Here is an 18,751-nt window from a genome sequence, read left to right as displayed (position 1 = left end):
GACAAATGTAGGTACTTATAGTTTTAATACCAAGCAAGTACATGTAAGAGCGAGCTTATTATTGTAGTAGTAGGTAGTAGTAATCACTTTATTGTGTACAACAGTTTATATACAATTTGTAGGAATAGAGATACAAAGGCGAGCTTATCCCTATAAGGGATCTCTTCCAGCTAACCTTGGAGAAGATGAGAGGATCGTTCCAGTACGTAAGTACGTATTGCTGTCCTATAACTAATTAAAATTCCAGGATAAAATCCGTGAAGAATATCGCATGATCATCGGCGGCAAGGACCGCGCGTTCACTATGTCCGACTTTACTGAGATGAAGTATCTAGAGGCTGTGATCAAGGAGACGCTCCGCCTGTATCCCAGCGTACCGTTTATTGGACGGACGGTTACTGAGGACTTTATGCTCGGTGAGAAAGAAATAGTAGATTAATAGGCTAATACCTAAAGTAAGAAATGTTTTAGATCACAATATAATAGGGAACTTGACTATTATGTACCTACTTAAAATAAAATATTTTATACCATGCACGGAATAACCCATCATATAAATATAAGGAAAACATGGATAGAAGTTATTTTTTAGCCGCCGCCCCAAATCTCAAGCAAGGTGGTTCTCAATTCGTCTGTATGTTTTTTTTTATGTTTGTTCCACGATTACTCCGTCGTTACTGGACCGATTTTGATTTTTTTTTATTTAATGTATATGCATACAGATTGGTCCCCTTTTTATCAGAACCTTGTTCTGATGATGGGATCCTGGAGAAATCGAGGGAACTCCTCAAATCTGAAAGGCATAGGTACATATGGTGATTTTTATGTTTTTATAAGAACAGCATGCATTTACGTACGGAACAGTAATATTTGGTGCAGTGGAACTGCTGATGATGGTCAGAACGGAACTCCTCAAATCCGAACGGCACACTTATAGTATAGCACGTAGCTATAATGTTAGAATTTTAACAAACATGTCTAAACCCAAACTGAAATAAATGTCATATACAATGAAAAAAATGACCAAGGCCTCCAAGTGTCCATTATATGACATTTATTTCAGTTTATTAGTTTAAAAAAAATAGTAGTGTGTCTACTAAAAACTAAAAATACAAATTAAATTATTTTCTATGAGGATAATTTAATTTGTTCTAAAAATGTCAAAACCCTTTACTCTGCCCTCGTTAAGTCTAGGTCGAATAAAAGGACATGGGTCTTTCGCCCACGAATTCCTTTAAAAATAGTCGTTTATACAGAAAAGTTTTCTTTAAAACGCAACAGGAGCGAAAATACTAAAATGGAAAGGAGCCGGGCGGAGAATCGGGGAGAGGCGTGCGGCGTGCATCCATACTAATATTATAAATGGGAAAGTGTGTGTCTCTGTTTGTTTGTCCGTCTCTCACGGCAAAACGGAGCGACGAATTGTCGTGATTTTTTAAGTGGAGATAGTTAAAGGAATGGAGAGTGACATAGGCTACTTTTTGTCTCTTTCTATCGCGAGCGAAGCCGCGGGCAAAAGCTAGTGTCAAATAATTGCAGCTTATTATGCCAGTGTCCTAAGTCGACGCTGCAGAGGGTGGACGCATGCTCGCCTCGGTAGACGCTCCAATCAGGCCTTAAAAAACACAAAAATAGTAAAAATTCATAACAAAATGACGAGTACGACGTACATATAATAGGTTACGGCATATAATTAACCGGGCAACTAAAATATTAAACGGGAAGTTAAGTCGGGCATACAATAATATAATTTGGCTGTGTTTTAATATTGTGGCGACAAAAAAAATATATGAGCCTCAAATATTAAGCATCAATATTATTGAAAAAACGGCAGCAAATTTCAAGCGACAAAAATATTTCCGAGGAACATTAAACAATACTTTGGCGACTAAAATAATAATTGGCACCTAGTATTGTAAAGCGTAAGATTTTTAATATTTGTAGTCATATAGATGTTAGCACCTAAATAATTATACTTAGCTCATTACACTGGTCAAAAAGAGAAATAAAAAAACAAAGTGTGATGTAAAGCTGCATTTTTGGTATGTTATTTGGAGTCCTTGGGGGAATGTAGGACTATATTTTGCAAGCAAAAAAATGGTGTGCTAACTTCGTAATTTAAAAAAAAAAGTTAAAAAATCAGACTTTTTTTGGTATTTGCCGTTTTATTAAAAAACTATGCATTTTTGGTCAAAAGTTGCTTTGTAATGTTGAAAGCGCATTAAATTCCAAACAGTTTGACATCTTTTTTATCAATGTCCGTCAAATATTTTTTGAGATATGAAGCGTCAAAAAAAGAGCACTTTTCCCCTTTCTATGAAAATATTCGTTTTGCTAATATTTTGAGACAGATATCAGCAAAACAACTCAGGATATAACATAAATTGTAAAATAAAAATATAGAAAATTTCACTAGCTTTCATTTAAGACCAAAAGTGTGCCAGTTATTTAAAAAAATAGGATTATATCGTAAGTCTAGTATAACTGGATCAGAAATAATCGGTGGATGGTAATGGCCAAATGGGATAGTTTACATGTATTTTACAGGAGGTGTAGCGGAGAATGAATTATTATTATTTGGAGGCTGTTCAAGTATTACTCAGACACATATTTGCGTATATCAAATCAACATTTATTTAGTAAGTTAAGTTTACGGTCAAAAAGACCTCAGGATCGCCGCTTGGCGGAAAAAAATATTTACGAGTAGAAAACCCTCATTAATTGAATCAGATTGTTCCGAAATTGTTCTTGTACGGACTGGTTTTTAAAGCATATCACTGAGGGTCAATAACATCGATGCAATCTCACGAGCGTTGTCGTGGACGTGCCCGAATCATAGTATTCTCCGTTTAACGAAATATCAGTACATAGTATGTGTTGTATTGCACGCGCAGGTCTCTCACCGCCGCGCAGGTGTAGTCGGACCATAACTCGACAGTATACACGCTTGTACAAAAACTGAGGAACAGCTGTCTTTTTACGCTGTCACTAGTTCACTACATATGGCGAATCTTCTAGCCAACATGTTTGCCCTTACTGCGGTGGTTCGCCTCTGCCTTTCTATGTCCTCCTGGTCTTTTAAACTGGACAAGATGTGACCAAGATATTCGACTTCGTGTACTCTCCGCAATTGAACTCCATCAAGCAAAAGAGGTGGTACATATATGTGTGGGCATATGTGCTGCCTCCATGAGCATAAATTCAGACTTGTCCGGATTGTATCTCATGTTATGCTGGCTGGCGTATCTCTCGCATTCTGCAAGTATCTTACGCATAGCTCCCACAGATGGTGCTAGTAGGACCATATCGTCTGCATATGCGATGTGATTTATCATTTGCCCATTGATGGAGCAGCCAACCTCGGTACTGGCCTGCGACAGCCCATCCATGTACACGCTGAAGAGAGCCGGAGACATACTGCCTCCTTGTCTCACGCCACAGTTCAGCCCGCTGGCTGGCTGTGGACAGAGTTGACTTCCATCTTACTACGTTTTTCTGCTGGGAATACCACTTCTCCAGTATCTTAATAATTGGCGTGGGCGCTTTCCGTTCCCGTAGTTTATTCCACAGCAATTGGTGGTCAAATACAACTCAAGTGGACTTTCTATCACTACAGGAGTTGTGCCATCAAGATGCAGAACCAGGACCCTCAAAAAGGAAAAAGTAAAATGTAACTAATTCTGTTTTACATACATACATACAGTCACGCCTGTATCCCATAAAGGGGTAGGCAGAGCACATGAAACTACTAAAGCTCCAGTGCCACTCTTGGCAAAGAAGGGGTTGAAAGAAAACGAAACTGTGGCATTGCAGTGACAGGTTGCCAGCCTCTCCCCTACGCCACAATTTAACCTATATCCCATAGTCGCCTTCTACGACACCCACGGGAAGAAAGAGGGTGGTAAAATTCTTAACCCGTCACCACACAGGCAAATTCTGTTTTATTTTTCTAATTTAATAAATTTCAAAATTTTACTGTATTTTATTTCTTCATTAGTAATAGTCAAATCGATGCAAAGTTAGCTTAGACAATTTTTTCAGATAAACGGATATCAAAGAAAGTAAGATCGAATAGATAGCACTTTCAACCTAAAACTTTTAGCGTAAACTATTTTACCTCAACCAATCTACCAGACTCTTGGCTTCTCTATTTATATATAGATTTTTTTTTTGTTTATCAAAGTAACTATTCGTCTTACTGACCTTTATTTGCACTAAAACTGAAGCAAAATAAATTTTATACAATGTTATATTGCAATATATATCATATCAAGAAGTATTTTGCAGAAATTTGTCTAAAAATATTGGCAAAACGCTACATTTTATAAATGCGTTAAAATATTAACCTTTTTTGACGCTTCATATCTCGAAAACTATTTGACGGACATTGATAAAAAAGATGTCAAACTGTTTGAAATTTAATGCGCTTTCAACATTACAAAGCAATTTTTGACCAAAAACGCATAGTTTTTTAATAAAAAAATAAAAACCAAAAAAAGTCCGATTTTTTTACTTTTTTTTTAAAATTACGAAGTTAGCACACTTTTTTTTTGCTTGCAAAATATAGTCTTACATTCCCCCAAGGACTCCAAATAACATACCAAAAATCCAGCTTTACATCACACTTTGTTTTTTTAGCCGATTTTCATGTAAGATTTGACCGGTGTACATCGTTTAAAGTAGTATTTAAATTGCAGAGGCAACTAAAAAAACCGGCCAAGTGCGAGTCGGACTCGCTCACCGAGGGTTCCGTACAAACCTGCATTTGATATGAATTTCAACTTGATAGCTCTACGCGTTCATGAGGAAAAAAGTAATAAGTTTATATTTATTAAAAAATATATATTTTGTAATGTAACTAAAAATTTAAGGTTTTCGGAATTTTTCCTTTATGTGTGCTATAAAACGTTGCTTCATGCCAAATTTCAAGATTCTAGGTCGACTGGAAGTACCCTTTAGGTTTTGATTCCCTTGCGAGTATAATACTTGCGAGTTTCAAAATATGCAGCTTAAATTGCTGTTTCTTTTGATTGCGTTGACATAGAAGTTTGATTTTGTTACAGCTTAAAGGTATTATAGACCTGAGTATTTGGTATGAATTTCAATTTAATACCTCTACGCGTTTATGAGGAAATGGGTAGTAAGGTTAAAATTATTAAAAAAATATATATTATGTGATGTAACTAAAAATTTATGGTTTTCGTAATTTTTCCTTTATTTATGCTATAAGACGTTGCTTCGTACCAAATTTCAAGATTCTGAGTTCACGGGAAGCACCCTGTAGGTTTTGATTCCCTTGCAAGTGTCGAAAATTTGCGGCATAAACGGCTGTATCTTTTGATTGCGTTGGCTTAGAAGTTTGATTTTTTCACAGCTTCAAGGGACAGTAGACCTGAGTAATTGATATAAATTTCAGCTTCATACCTCCACGCGTTCCTGAGAAAAAGGGTCTTGACAGACGGACGGACGGACGGACAGACGGACAACAAAGTGATCCTATAAGGGTTCCGTTTTTTCCTTTTGAGGTACGGAACCCTAAAAATTAATGGGAAGTATGTTTTTTTAAAAACACATATAAAATCGTTTTTTTATGAAAACGGGTTGATGGTACTTAGCTACGTACCGATGGTCTCATCGGAAGATCAGCGCTGGAAGTCACCAACAACACGCTGAGGTGAGGCCATTTCGTGGCACTTCATTCCTGTCTGTCTTGTTGTTATTATGTGTATTTTGTCTTGCCTGTATATGTTTATTCTATTCTATTCAAACATCGTATTTGCGACCCGTAAACCACGAGTAGTATTTAAATATCTCTATAAGGGAACGCGTACCATATCATTTTATAATAAGGACACAGCAAAAAGGAGTGTATAACCTTCTAATGGGTCGGTAACGCGCATATGATACCCCTTGAGTTGCAGGCGTCCATAGGTTACGGTGACCACTTTCCATCACGCCGATCGTATGCTTGTTTACCACCGACATGGTATTTAAAAAAAATACCGTGATAATCGTATAGTATAATATTAGAGGTACAAGAGCAGAATTATTTTCTGCTAGCAGAAAAGTGGGTTAGGGTTAGATTATTTTTTTAGTAGAATATAAGTCCTACCAAATTTGCTATAGCATAATTCTTAGGCACTTTGTATGAACAAAACAACGATAGCAAAAAGAAAATGAAATACAGTCCCAGAGGCACCGTTAGGTACGACGACGAGTGAAGCGAGGAGGAGTGTTAGGTATCTTGCATCCCCAACACACAAGACTCATTATCAGAACAGAAATAGGAAGAAGATGGACAAATTTTTACTGCCTTAATATTATGCAAACAAAAATCTACGGAAATACTCTTAATTTAGAAGATTATTTTGCTCATTAACATTATGCCAGCATAAGATTCGATACTATAAAATCTGCGGAACGATTTATGAAAAGGCATATATTATTCTGAGTAAGGTTTTCCTGCCAAAAAAATGAATCTTTTAGAGTGATGTTAAGACTGCGTAAGACCGGCCTTAGATTCGATAGAGTAAACGTCATGAAAAGTTAAATTCATTGTATAGAGTCGAAGTTGCCAGCACTCCCAAACACCTAATTTCTTACCCATAAGTATAATATTTTGTCGACCATTATATTTTATAAGAATTCTTTTTTTTTTATTAAAATGACAGCTCAGGTGATGAGTGCCGATGTATAAATTTTAAATGTACTTTTTATGTTAATTTGCTATATAAATATTTTAAAAGAACTGTATATTTTATATTAATAGATAGCCTTTTTCCGATTAAACTGTATCTCTTAAATTGTTTCCAATATAATAATTCAGTTGCCAAATAAATAGTTGGTACTCGCGTCTGAATAAACCGTAGCCGTAATGACATTAAAATGCTACCTCATATTGAAATAATTTGAGGCCCCATTTTAGTCGCCAAACTATTATTTTTGATACCCATTTCTATGGTTATTTAGTCGCCCGGTTAAATACGTGCCATAGGTTACTTGCCTCCTAGTCAAATCAGCTTCTTTTTAGGAACTGTCAAAACGAATTTTAACGACTTGATAATATGGAATTAATATGAAATCGAATTGAGTGACGTCACGGTCAATTCAGTTACTTTATATATTTTTACCTGACTTATTAAATAGAAATTGGATTTAAAAATAACTTCTGTGCATGGTTTTCTTATAATTATCTGATGGTATTCCCGTGTGGTGACGGGTTAAGAATTTCACCACCCCCATGCCTCCCGTGGGTGTCGTAGAAGGCGACTGTGGGATATGGGTTCAATTGTGGCGTAGGCTGGCATTGCTGGCAACCTGTCACAGCAATGTCACAGTTTCGTTTTCTGTCAACCCATTATTTTCCAAGAGTGGCAATGAAACTTGAGTAGTTTCATGGGCTCTGCCTACCCCTTCATGTATGTGATACAGGCCTGATTGTATGTATGTATGTATCTGATGGTTTATTTCGTGCGTGGTACAAAATATTGTATTTTAAGAACAGTCAAGGTCCCTATTGTTCTTGTGTTTCTTGTGTTGTGCATAACTTGTCAAACTACGTGAGGTGTGCAATAAAGTGGTTGTTTTGTATTTTAAGATTGCCTTTTCATGCAGATAACATCCTAGTTCGAGCTGGTACCCAAGTGGCTCTCCGCATCTACGATCTCCAAAGACGGCAGGACCTGTTCCCGGATCCCGACGAATTCAAGCCTGAAAGATTCTTGGACGCAGAGCACCGGCCATATGCGTTTGTCCCCTTTAGCGCTGGACCCAGGAACTGTATAGGTAAGATTTTCTGTTGTGTTGCGTCATTTAGTTCATGTAACGTCCGTTAGCGCTAGTACACGAGCGCTTAATGTCACGCCACGCTATATCCGACCGGACCGATTCAGGTTCGGTCGCCATCAAAACGTAAAGTCTGTCTAGCCAAGTTTTTATTCTTGTCATGTTTTTTATTTTAAATGTATGCTTTTTTTGTTCCCATGTTTCTTCTTTTGTATGTTACCTTCCGTGATTTTTCTCACTTAATGGTCTCACCGAAAGACCAGCGCTGGAAGTCGCCAGCAATATGCTGAGGTGAGGCCATTTCGTGGCATTTTATTACTATTTTATGTCAGTGTAAAACTGTTTATTATCTGTGTGCTTTCGAATAAAAATATTCTATTCTATTCTATTTTTTTTAAGTGAAACTTTTAATGCGACCTCCAACTGACAGCGCGTAACAGTGTTACGTTGCGTGAAATGCCGACTCACTCAGCGCGTAACATTCTGTCAGTGTCGTTGCGCTGAACGCGACTCACTCATTCCATTCATTCACTTGTTCATTCAGTCTGTGACAGAATAGAAATGAAATGAATGAGGAGGCACACTCAAAGTTATTACAGATGAGGCCACCCTATTAGTCTATTGCACAGATAAAAAATTTCATACGTGAGATCGAGAAGATGATATGTTTCTTCTCTCTCTCACATACGAATCACAGTGACATGCCTAGGCACTTGCACAGGCGCCACCTGACGGGATAAAATGTCAGAGTGCCTCCTCATTGGAATGTGTGTGTTTTATATTTAGATCGAGTGCAAAATGAGTTTATGTTTGTTTTTTCAATAATTTGAGCAAAAATAGTTATGTAAAATATTTAAAACAGTAAAAAAATGGGCGTAATAACTAAACGCAAAAACGTGATGCTGATGGTCATTTGACAAAATGTTTTTGAGGTTAAGTATGTTACAAAGTTTAACATTATTTCACATCTTCTGCGCGGAGGGGTACAACGCACTGTTTTTTTTGTGGTGGCAGCGTGCACAGGTTTCTTGAGCAAGGACCTCGCTACGGATACAGGAGGAGCATGGCTCATGTACAAATTTGCCGCCATCAGTTTTCCCTTAGTCGCCTTATACGACACCCACGGGACGAGATGGGGTGGTGTTGGTTCAAAGCAAAGAGGATCGAGCATTATAGATATTGTCGAAGTAAAATGTGTTATCACAGTGCATAGACTGCCATCTCTTGACACAGGCTTAAAACTTTCGAATCTCAGTTTTGATAATTTGGCCCATATTTTTAGCTCGATATGTGTTAAAATGTCAAATATTAATATTAGCGCCATCTAGCTGAGCGTCCCCAAAGTAGTAACGCCATCTAGGCCACCGTACTTTTTAGGGTTCCGTAGCCAAAATGGCAAAAACGGAACCCTTATAGTTTCGTCATGTCCGTCTGTCCGTCTGTCCGTCTGTCCGTCTGTCCGTCTGTCACAGCCGATTTACTCGGAAACTATAAGTACTACAGTGATGAAATTTGATGGGAATATGTGTTGTATGAACCGCTACAAAATTATGACACTAAATAGTAAAAAAAAGAATTGGGGGTGGGGCCCCCCATACATGTAACTGAGGGATGAAAATTTTTTTTTCGATGTACATACCCGTGTGGGGTATCAATGGAAAGGTCTTTTAAAATGATATAAAGTTTTCTAAAAAACATTTTTCTTAAAGTGAACGGTTTTTGAGATATCAGCTCTCAAAGTCGTAAAAAGTATGTCCCCCCCCCCTCTATTTTTATAACTACGGGGTATAAAATTCTAAAAAAAATAGAGGTGATGCATGCTAATTAACTCTTTCAACGATTTTTGGTTTGATCAAAGTATCTCTTATAGTTTTTGAGATAGGTTGATTTAACTGTAATTTTGGCAGGTGTATAAATTGACATAATAAGTTTATTATATTTGCTGCTACGGAACCCTTTGTGCGCGAGCCCGACTCGCACTTGGCCGGTTTTTTCTGTATAGTACTGAGGTACAATACAATACAATACTCTTTATTGCACACATCACATAGTTTACAAGTAATGCACAAGAAACAAAAACAAATTAAACAGAAGTAAGAACAGGCGATCTTATCGGTTAAGAGCGGTCTCTTCCAGACCACCTTTGGGTACTGGAGTTAATATAATCAGAATATATGATAGGTACGTTTTTTTTTTCTTTTACTTTATCTGTCTATACGGAGTTAAAAAATGTCTGGTTCAAAGTATATTGGTGTTGGCATTTGGCAACAAAAACATTAATTTATTTTGGTAGGTATTTCTCTTTATAGAAAAGTCCTAGTATTTGCCGATATTAGATCCATTTCTGTTCAAGGTGATCCTACGCTTCCGTTATAATAATGGACTTCTAGTCAAGTTAACCCTATTCAATCTTCGCTTAGCGTTAACCTCACAGATGTCATATATACCATAGATCAAGCAAACGTATCTACTTAGCGTGTCAAATGAACTCAGTGAAATCCACTGAGTTGTCCGTCTTTACTCGCAGCTTGCAGCTTTCGGGCGTCAATTTTTGTTAGTTGAAGTCAACCAAAACGTAAAAAATGCCTCTGTACGTGATATTCAATTGCAACAACACAAAAATTATGAACAATCAAGAGCCTGAGACATATTTAAAACTACAGGCAAGAATCAACTTCAGTACAAAATTTGACACGCTCGGCCCCTATACAAATATATGAATTTGTTTCTTCTATCTAAATTAAGTTCTGTGGTTAACCTTATAACCTAGATTTTCCTCTGAGCTAAAAGGTCAGTCATCCATTACCATTTAATTTAACGGCAAAAAGCATGTTCACAAGATTTTTCTCTCTAAGAGTTGTTAAAAATACGTAAAAGACTAAAAGTACCTAAGTTAAAAAGCTGGGGCGTGCTTCAGGATGCCATTCCTGTATGATTGCCGTGTTTGGGTTAATTCAATGTTTCTCATAAATAATTTAAATATGAAAAATGCCTGGGCAGGCACCCAATGAGACTTGAAGTCACGGCATATGGATAGATAGTCCAGCGCTCTGCCAACTGAGCCACCAAGTCTTCAACCAAGCCAGCACAAGTTTTTACCAATGGGATCTGTAGCGACGTCTACCGTAAGTCCGTTTTCACATCCGATCCTATATCGGATGTCGGAAGGATTTCAATGGGAAAAATCCAAGATCGCGCCAGTAATGTATGGGATATCGGTCTTACGTCCGATATCGGATCGTATAATGTGAAAACGCAAAGAGTATACAGAGTGGGGCCTGTAACAAAGGCGAAGAATTGAACTCTAGGCTATTCTCCTTATACTGATCAACATTTGTTCGGCGACTTTTAAAAATAACTTGTATTTTGATTTTTATCACCCTTGAAAGTTTTTTCTAAGAGGTAATGTATTGCGAATTCTGTTAAGTCTAAAGTGTGACAGACAACGTCAATGACAACAATAATGGCGTACATTGATTCTAATATTTATTTTGTATGAAAAATTTAAAATTTAAAGACTTCATAATTTTTAAAAGTCACTGAACAAATGTTGATCAGTATAAGGAGAATAGCCTACAGTTCAATTCTTCGCCTTTGTTACAGGCCCCACTCTGTATATTATACTAATTACTAACGCAGCATCCGAGTTTCAAGTCATATTGGAATATCGCCAGTTACGAAGCGCTATAATCGTGCCAAAACATTGTGATAAGCAAAAGTCTTACCCAAGGCAGACTTTTCACTTTTTTAAATATTTATTTTAACCATTTTTTGTTTCTTGTCAAAAAAGGTAAATCTATACTAATACTAATGGGAAAATGTGTCTGTCTGTTTGTTTGTCCGGCTTTCACGGCAAAACGGAGCGACATATTGACGTGATTTTTTAAGTGGAGATAGTTGAGTACTTTTTGTCTCTTTCTAACCCCGACCTCCTCTGGGGGGGGGGGGGGAATTTAAGGCGAGCGAAGCCGCGGGAAAAAGCTAGTGTCTCATACAAGTTGTAGGAATAGAGATACACTCATTAATTCCATTATTACTTAGCCGTTAAGTGCGTTAAGCTTAATTTACTGTAGGTATATCAGTGAGAGCGTCATAGGTGCACATCTCTTGAACTGTACATAACATACCTGATGTAATTTTGTTTGTGCTTACTTCTGTTGTTTCTCCAATAAAGAAAATAAAAATAAATAAATATATGTTTTGATTGGAGTCTGGAGTTATATTCACGGTCTACTTATATCCCGGTCGGTATAAGTTATGAAACGTACCAGTGTCTCCTTAAACTGGACACTCAAAAAACCCTCCACGCTCTAATTCAAAGCGAACACAACCAGCCTATAAAGTTTAAGTGCTTGTCCGTCCGCGTTGGACTCACGCATCGCTTGCTAAAAGGAGGTTTGACTTTTCAACCGACATACAATTTTCGAAGGAACTGCTCAATCTTTCTCTTTAAAAACCTGTTACGATTTGGGTAGCAGAGATTGATTAAGGTTTTTGTTTGTTTGAAAAGGTTTAGGCCTATATTACCAAAGCGTTGAAGTCCGAAAGTGCGAAAAGCTTTATTTTCTTCGTATTTTTAACCGACATCAAAAAAAGGAGGAGGTTCTCAATTCGACAGATTTTTTTTTTGTATGCATGTTACTCGATATCTCCGAGAGTCGTGGATCGATATTCAATTTTTTTTTTTAATCGAACGGGTATAACCCCGAGATGGTCCCATTGGCACCAAGTCGGGGTCTGATGATGGGATCTTGGAGAAATCGAGGGAACTCTTCAAATGTTATAGGCACATGTAATGTTTTTAGTGTATTTTTCAAAGGTACACCAGTATTTACGCCTGATGGTAATAATTTTATGTGGCTGAGCTGATGATGGAAGGTCAACTCCTCAATGGTTAGGAGTTAAAGGATAATTCTTTTACTACTGTACATATATTCGGACTGATACATGTAATATCAATAGGAACCACTAAAAATCAACAAATAAATAATTTTTTTATCAAAAAATAAAAGGCGGTTTTATTTTTTGTTAAAAAGTTTATTATGTATACCTAATCGTATTTGTCATGCTACTCGTAGTTTAGACAATGTCAGTACGTCTTGTACTGTGACTGACTGAAACCATGAGCATGGCACGTTCGTACGTTTCAGTGAAAATGCGATGGAAAAGTTTTGCGCACTACATCTGTATTTCCAAACAGCGTATCTTGGCTCGCAACGCACCTCCAACGCTTCTGGTGTTTCGGGTGTCCATGGGAGGCAAAGACCGCTTACCATCAGGCAACCTGTCTGCTGATTTGCCTCCTATTGTCCTATCTCATAAAAAATATACCTCTATTTGTGAGCAATTCCCCGCTCCGATATATCATATGACTGTATACATAGTATATAGTTCATCCCTTTACTTGTTTTACTGTACTTATAGTGTTAATTTACCGCACTAGTGCAATTAGCACGTTGGGTAACTATGTCGAAAAGTTTAGGGCTATAAATATGTACTGTAAAACGTTGTAGGTCTGATACGTGTGCGAATTTCTCATTTTACTCACTTGTATCGTAATGTACTGTAAAACGTTGTTGGTCCGATACGTCAGTAAATTTCTCATTGTTTCTACTGATATCGTCATGTGCTAATAAGGTGCTTAAAACGTATTATTTGTCACATCGCAACACATTTTAATGTAGGTGCGGAAAGTTGGAAAGGGGTTGCGGTCACATGACACATTAAATATTTAGCGTGTGAAAGTGCTGTACATTTCGAAATGCGTTGTATGTGGAACAATTTCCATATTAACAATTTGTCCACGTTTTAGAAGCAGTAGAGTTGAGCCTGCTCGAACTGATCAGATTCACTGAAAAGATCGCTCCCAACTAGTACGATCTCCGAAGTGTACTAGTTCGTTCTATTAGGACATTTAGGACAGTAGTACACCGAGAGAGCGAGAGACAAATTGTGCATATGGCGTACAGTAACGCTCGCTCGTATTAGCCACGTATTAGCCGAGAGCTGATCGGCCCTTTTCGCGCGCTCTCGGTCCGAGTCAGTTGGTTTTATTTCGGTTGCGATCGGATCACACGGATCGCTTTGCTGTCATTGTTACTCCTCGGCTCTTCGCTCCTTTCGCTCCCATTCTATTGCGTGTGTGTGTGTACTAAATTTACTAGAGAGCAGAATCATTTGGGAGTAGTTCGGTCTAGTACAGTGCAGGGAATCGTGTCTTTTTTTTTTTTTTGTACTATTAGTACATGTAGATTACTGAGGTACGTTTTTTCTTAGACTTAATCTGTCTATACGGAGTTATAGTTAGTCTATAGGGAAGTTCCATAGACGTCTGCTGCGTGACGATGATGTGTCTGTCAAATGTGGTTGGTGCAACTGGCCCTTAAAATGTACTCTTTGATTCCAGGTCAACGTTTTGCGATGATGGAAATGAAGTGCGTGCTAAGCATGATCTGCGAGAAGTTCCGACTTGTGCCGCGGATCCAGAACCACCGGCCGGCGCTGACGGCGGACTTAGTGCTGCGGGCTGTCGAACCCATCTACGTGAGATTCCTGCCAAGATAACAACTTGTGTTGTTATCTCTGTGGCCTATTTCACAATTTAGTGACAATAGGCTAAATAGTTTCCTATACTTAAAATAAAATTTTATTCAGTGCACGAAATAAAGCACCAACATAATTAGAAGAAAAATATGGACAGTAGTTATGTTTAAACATAATAAATTTAAAGATTTAAAGATTTTTATTGAACATAATAACATACAAATTTCTATTTAATAAGTAAATGAATTGACCGTGACGTCACTCTTCAGTATTTCATAGTAATTCCATATTGGCAAATCGTTTCGACAGTTCTTAAAAAGAAGCTGATTTGACTAGTAGGAAGCTAGTTTATTGTCGCCCGACAGTGACACTGCCGTTTCTTGCCTGTTTAACAAGGAAATATTGACATTTCATAATCATAATCATTTTATTCGTAAAGCTAATTTCAGGGACCGGACAACCCCTTCCGCGCTACAAGCCTTTCATTGGGAATCCGTAACGTAAGGACGACCCAATCGAGAGACTCTCCCCTAATTTACATGTCAGTCAATGATATACAATAAAAAGAAAACATTAATAATAATAATAGTCCTTACATCGTAAGCATATCAAATAAAAATTTAGTAAAAAAAAAATTACAATAAAAATTAACATTCAATTCTGCACTTTCAATAGAAAGTAAATTTCATTATTCTTTGTTCGTTATGAACTCGTTGTAGTTGTAGAACGGGCGCTCAATAAATTAAATTATTGACTGAATCACAGACATGTTACTTATCAGCCAGAATTTTAAATTGCTTTTTTTTAGGCTCATTAGAGCCACTTGCACCAACAAAAATGTAGTTTGACGACCGGTCTGGCGCAGTCGGTAGTGACTCTGCCTGCTACGCCGCGGTCCCGGGTTCGAATCCCGGTAAGGGCATTTATTTGTGTGATGAGCACAGATATTTGTTTCCGAGTCATGGATGTTTTCTATGTATATAAGTATTTATATATTATATACATATATCGTTGTCTGAGTACCCACAACACAAGCCTTCTTGAGCTTACCGTGGGCCTCAGTCAATCTGTGTAAGAATGTCCTTTAATAATAATATATTATAATATTGTATATGTGGACCATGGGCAACTTAGTGTGGAGCTTGGACCCAGAACCAACAGAGCTGAGAGTTAGGTCATTAAATAGGTCTATAAATATACTTCACTTTGTTCTATAGGCACCAAGTTGTATTACATTGCAGAACCGAGATATTCATATTTTAGTCAGTGGTTATACGATCTACAAAAACGGGTTTCTCTTAGTGATTGACTACCGATCAATAGGATAATAATATAAAAGCGATACAAAACAATAAGTACTTAAACTAGAGGAAGATAAAAGGCGGTCTTATAACTAAAAAGCGATCTCTTTCAGACAACCTTTACGTAGCGAAAAAAGCTAAAATGACGTGACAGAACCGAGCGTTTGAGAGATACAGAAATGTGTAAAAAAATATTTGTCCGGGTGATTATTTTATTTATTAATATATTCAGTATTTACAGCAATTTAATGTTATCTTATTATACATCAATGACCAACTCATTCAAATGACCTGCAGGATGATTAAATGGCATATGCCTGCCTAACCCCAAGTACCATATAATGGAAATGGTGTGAGCACAAGAGCCTATTGTGCGTCTTCCAGTTTAACAAGAACAGTAATAATGAGGGATGGCATCTACGCCATTTTGATTGTCTGTCTTTCTTGTCTGTGTCTTTAAACGCTGTTAGACAATAAATCAAGATATTAAAAACAGATGACTAGGTAACCGCACAAATGTAGTTCACAAGATATTCGGTGGCAATACCTTCATTATTACCATATTGTATGTTACCTACCCTCCAAAATGTTAAATCCCCTAGCTACAGATTCTTCATAATTCGTATTCACTATGAATTAAAATATGAATATCTCTCGGTTCTGCAATGGAATTCGACTTTATGCCCATATAATTAAATGAAGTAGATTAAAATACCTGTTTAATAGCCGAACTCTCATGTCTGTCGGTTCTGGGTCCATTTTGACGCATGGTCCTTTGACAGTTGACAGCCCGGTGCAAGTGGGCCTTAAAGTAACACATTTAGGGCCACTTGCACCAACGAAAATGGAGGGTTAACCCACCATTTTATATGGAATTTGACAGAGGACAGCGCACTCACCCTGAGTTAAGTGGTTGGTGCAAGTGAGCCTTAGAAAATAGCATCTAAGGCCACTTAACTCAGGGTTAGTGGGCTGTCATCTGTCAAATTCCATATAAAATGGTGGGTTAACCCTCAAGTTAACCCTCCATTTGCTCCATTGGCGTAGGCGAGAGGCTGGCAACCTGTCACTGCAATGTCACAGTTTCGTTTTCTTTCAACCCCTTATTTGCCAAGAGTGGCACTGAAACCTGAGTAGTTTCATGTGCTCTGCCTACCCCTTCATGGGACACAGGCGTGATTGTATGTATGTATGTACAAGAACGTATTCTTATATCGAAAATTGCAATAGCATAATAAAACTACCATGAGAAACTGACATATTAAACATGTAAAATCTAAAACTCACGTAAAATTGTCGAAGGTCGTGGTGAGTGTAGCGTGCAACCCAACAAATGACAACTATGCCGAAAGTGAGGGTAGTTTCGCACCGCCCCTGCCGCCGCCGACCCCCGCGCCGAGCCAACGCTCGCAGCGAGCTGCGGCCCGCAGTCTGCGTCGGGATACCGTCGGCATCGCGCGTGCTCAATGAACTGCTCCTCGTTACGGAGCAAAACATGTCGAGCGACTTTCGACAATTTTACGTGAGTTACCCGATTTTACATGTTTAATATGCAATAAAATAGTCACTGTATTTTCTACTACAAAAACTAATCAAAACAACTTTATTGCGAGTGTTTCTACTGTTTCTTTCATCTCTCACCTAATTCCTTGTCTACTTTATTTATTTCCTTGTTAGATCAAGAAGGAAAACATATCAGAACCAAAAACACTTCAACAAAACTCATCAATTATTAATGAAACGCGGGAGTTCAAAGCATGAAAAAAACACATTTCGGATGAGTAGGCGTAAATTTTTGATGGGGCTATACGCGGCATTCGAGTTACTAAGTTTTGAGAGCATTTCTTTTTTTGCCATTTTTTTATTTTTATTTTTTTATGGAATTTTAGGTCAACTACTTAGAATCACGAGTACTTTCAATCTCACTGGGTGACAAAAAGTGTCCCAGAATTTCCTTACATTTTACTTTCCTCTTTTGTTACCCCACACAACATGTACGGAAAATGGTAACAAAATAAGAAAAAATCGCATGGGACAATTTTTTTAACTGCTAGGATTGAAAAAGCTAGTGATTCTGAGTATAAATAGCATATTCTTTTTCAAAAATATCACATAAAAGTGGCGAAAAAAAAGAAATGCTCTTGAAAGGTTTTTATTTTACTATGGCAAATGATATTTTAAAATATTTTAAGCGGGTTACGCACGTGTTAATCCCGTAAGGCCCACCATATAGTTAGTTTTCCCATTTTGAATTTGAGCCTATCACAATAAGCAAATTGGTACGAATTTCGTTTGTTTCAAAAATCAATGTATCAATGGAAATTCTACTTTATTTGGTTCATGAAAGATTCAAATTGCAACAATATGTATATTGCAATGTACATTGGGCCTTACGAGGTTAAGTCGATATAACCGTTCGACATGTTTCGATCCATTTCCGAGGATCTTTGTCAAGAGTAGCGACGCCGCCTTTACGTGTCAAGAGCGCAACGCATATTACGTTTCTAAATATGTTTGAGTCTGACGGTAGTTTTATAGTTAAAATGGCAAATGGTGTAAAAATCCGATCAAGACTTTATACATCATCACTAAATGCATATCGGATTTTCATTCAGCAGCCACATTCAATCGGGCTTATGGTTAAATTCGCGCAAGGCGTAATGTAATGCCACAGTATAATAAAGAGTACTAACGTACAGTATGGCCACTCCCGCTCCCCGCTAAAAGTGCCGCCCACCCCTCTCGGTTACCTCACAGTTACCGCCTGTCCAAAACGCGAACAGTCGACCTGTCATATCTCACTCATACAAGCATAGTACGCGTTCACCTACACGAGCTTAGACTGTGTGCTAGGAACGCGCCTCTTTCATATATTTGATCGCCAGTGTCCGAGATGTGGTAATGCGGTGGATTATACTATCTGCCTGCGACGTATGCAATCCTGCGGAAACGTAATAAATATTGGAAATGAACGAAGTATTAAACATGTTGAATCGGATAATTCACGTAAAATTGTCGAAGATCGATCGATATCGCGCGTGCTTAATGAAAATGCTCGTCGTTACGGAGCTAAACTTAGCCAGCTATCTGCGACATTTTTAAGTGAGTTACCCGATTTTACA

The 18,751-nt window shown here is 37.7% G+C and overlaps 1 protein-coding gene across 1 annotated transcript in view; it reads left to right on the top strand.

Annotated features, from left to right (window-relative positions):
- Positions 1-14,503, top strand: part of LOC125234152 (cytochrome P450 4C1-like) — a 31,386-nt gene extending 16,883 nt beyond the window's left edge. Inside the window, exons 8-10 of the mRNA XM_048140354.1 lie at positions 248-416; positions 7,615-7,785; positions 14,192-14,503. Of these exons, the coding sequence (XP_047996311.1) occupies positions 248-416; positions 7,615-7,785; positions 14,192-14,349 (498 nt within the window). The 3' untranslated portion in view covers positions 14,350-14,503. The remainder of the gene's footprint in view (positions 1-247; positions 417-7,614; positions 7,786-14,191) is intronic.
- The last annotated feature ends 4,248 nt before the right edge of the window (positions 14,504-18,751 follow it).

Source organism: Leguminivora glycinivorella, chromosome 15 (assembly GCF_023078275.1).
Source record: "Leguminivora glycinivorella isolate SPB_JAAS2020 chromosome 15, LegGlyc_1.1, whole genome shotgun sequence".
Taxonomy (NCBI): Eukaryota; Metazoa; Arthropoda; class Insecta; order Lepidoptera; family Tortricidae; genus Leguminivora; species Leguminivora glycinivorella.
This window is presented reverse-complemented; position numbering and strand designations above follow the sequence as displayed.